At 49.9% G+C, this 2,345-nt stretch overlaps 1 protein-coding gene across 1 annotated transcript in view; it reads left to right on the top strand.

The window, feature by feature from the left end:
* Positions 1 to 251: 251 nt before the first annotated feature.
* SLITRK1 (SLIT and NTRK like family member 1) overlaps positions 252 to 2,345 on the top strand; it is a 3,574-nt gene continuing 1,480 nt past the window's right edge. Inside the window, exon 1 of the mRNA XM_073614362.1 lies at positions 252 to 2,345. This exon is cut by the window's right edge and continues 1,480 nt beyond it. Within this exon, the coding sequence (XP_073470463.1) occupies positions 1,118 to 2,345 (1,228 nt within the window). The 5' untranslated portion in view covers positions 252 to 1,117.

Here is a 2,345-nt window from a genome sequence, read left to right as displayed (position 1 = left end):
TTATCAATCCAATGAATTGACAGATCGATCTCCCGATTTGAATCCATGTACATAGATAGCCATTAGCCACATACTTTTAGCCATTACCACATATAGCTTTGCCAGCTATCCATGCAGAGAGCTGACGTGATCACGTGACAGTGCAATAAATCCACAGTGGGCAGTGAAGCTCCAATTCGCCTGTGTATATAGGCAGACGTTTATTAATATTGTATGTTTACACACAGATCCATAGAAGCCCACACAATCGCGGGGCCGGTGTGTGCGTGTGTGTGTGTGTCTGTGTGTGCGTCTGTGTGCGCGCGCTTGCCTCCGTGTGCGCGTATGTGACATCACATGGAATCCAAGAGGAGCCTGTCAGTCTCTAAACTTAGAGGGGGGAAATCCAACAAGCAAAGCCGTATTTTATTTTATTTTTGAAATAAGAGTGTGAGTAGATCGCCGCTCTTGAATAAGGCGTTGATTGATCTCCTTTGTGTGTGTTGCTTCCCTTTTCCAGCAGCACTCTCTGAGTAAATGGATTTTTGGCACTGCAGCTCAGCAGAGGGTGTCAGATCATCAGAGTGCACCAGGCTGAGACGAACACACCAGCCTCTTGCCTGGTTCCCTGAGCCGTGCACGGTGTGCCCTGTACATCCATAGACGGAGGACGGAAGGCTGGCAAGGCTAGAAGGAGAAGGAAAAAAACGCAGCGATTGCGGAAATTTTGCAGCGCCATTGGCTCGGCGGCGAGTTTTTGGGCTGGGGCGTGATTTCAGCACCAACAAGCTGTGAACAGCACACACGTCCAGCGGATGAGGATGGTACAGGGCAAGGGAAGCGGATTGTGTGCATCCCTTATCGCATGGCACCGCTGATGGCTGTCACTGGGCACCTCCATTTCTAGCCTGATCAGTCGGATGGTCGCTGTCTTCTACGTGACTATCATTTGTGGATCTATTAGTGACTGTCGTCTGGGGTTGTTGCAGTGGAGGAGAGAGGGCTGAGACCCCTCTAATCAGGTATTTTATTGCTGATTTTTTTTTTTTTTTAGCTCCTGAGTCTTTTTTTTTTTTGCTGGAGATGGATTGTTAACACCTTTGCGATGAGATCGGGATATGCATTGCTCTGATTAAAAATGCTGCTTTGGATTCTGCTGCTGGAGATATCTCTTTGTCTGGCCGCCGGAAACGTTACCCGAGACGTTTGTAAAGAAAAGATCTGTTCTTGTAACGAGGTGGAGGGAGATCTGCATGTGGACTGCGAGAAAAAGGGATTTACTAACCTGCAGCACTTCTCGGCTCCCACTTCCCAGTTCTATCACCTCTTCCTGCATGGCAATTCTCTAACCAGGCTTTTCCCTAATGAGTTTGCCAACTTTTACAATGCCGTCAGCCTGCACATGGAGAACAATGGCTTGCACGAGATAGTCCCCGGTGCCTTCTTGGGCTTACAGTTGGTAAAACGCCTTCACATCAACAACAACAAGATCAAGTCCTTCAAAAGGCACACGTTCCTGGGGTTGGATGATCTGGAATACCTCCAGGCTGACTTCAACCTGTTAAGAGACATTGACCCAGGTGCCTTCAGGGACTTGAATAAGCTTGAGGTTTTAATCTTAAACGACAACCTCATTAGCACCTTGCCCACCAATGTGTTCCAGTACGTGCCCATCACCCACCTGGATCTGCGGGGGAACCGAGTTAAGACATTGCCCTATGAGGGGGTCCTGGAGCAGATCCCAGGCATAGCAGAAATCCTGCTGGAGGACAACCCTTGGGACTGCAGCTGTGATCTCTTAGCCTTAAAGGAATGGCTAGAAAATATCCCAAAGAATGCCTTGATCGGTAGGGTGATCTGCGAGGCACCCACTAGGTTACAGGGCAACGATCTAAACGAGACCTCAGAGCAGGAGCTGTGCCCCTTAAAAAACGCAGTCGATTCTAGCCTGGCTGCCCCCCCTGCCCAAGACGAAACGTGTGATCCCGGTCCAATTCCAACCCCCTTTAAAGTCAATGGTCAGGAGGACACTGCCACCCAGGGCTCCTCGGTGAGCGGAGGGACCAAGATCCCAGGCAACTGGCAAATCAAAACCAGACCCACAGCTGCGGTGTCTGAGATGAATGGCCAACCCAAAGCCCCCCACGTCTTTGTCTGCCCGGCCATCTGCAGCTGTGGTCAGCAGATCCTCGGCCCTGGATTAAAAGTAGATTGCAGCAACAAGAACGTCAAAAGCCTATCTGACCTGGAGCCTAAGCCTCCCAATGTGCAGGAATTGTTCCTGAGGGAGAACAAGATTCACACCATCCGGAAAGCCAACTTTCTGGATTATGGCAACCTTACTCTACTGGATCTGGGCAACAACA

The sequence above is a fragment of the Aquarana catesbeiana genome, linkage group LG02 (assembly GCF_042186555.1).
Source record: "Aquarana catesbeiana isolate 2022-GZ linkage group LG02, ASM4218655v1, whole genome shotgun sequence".
Taxonomy (NCBI): Eukaryota; Metazoa; Chordata; class Amphibia; order Anura; family Ranidae; genus Aquarana; species Aquarana catesbeiana.
This window is presented reverse-complemented; position numbering and strand designations above follow the sequence as displayed.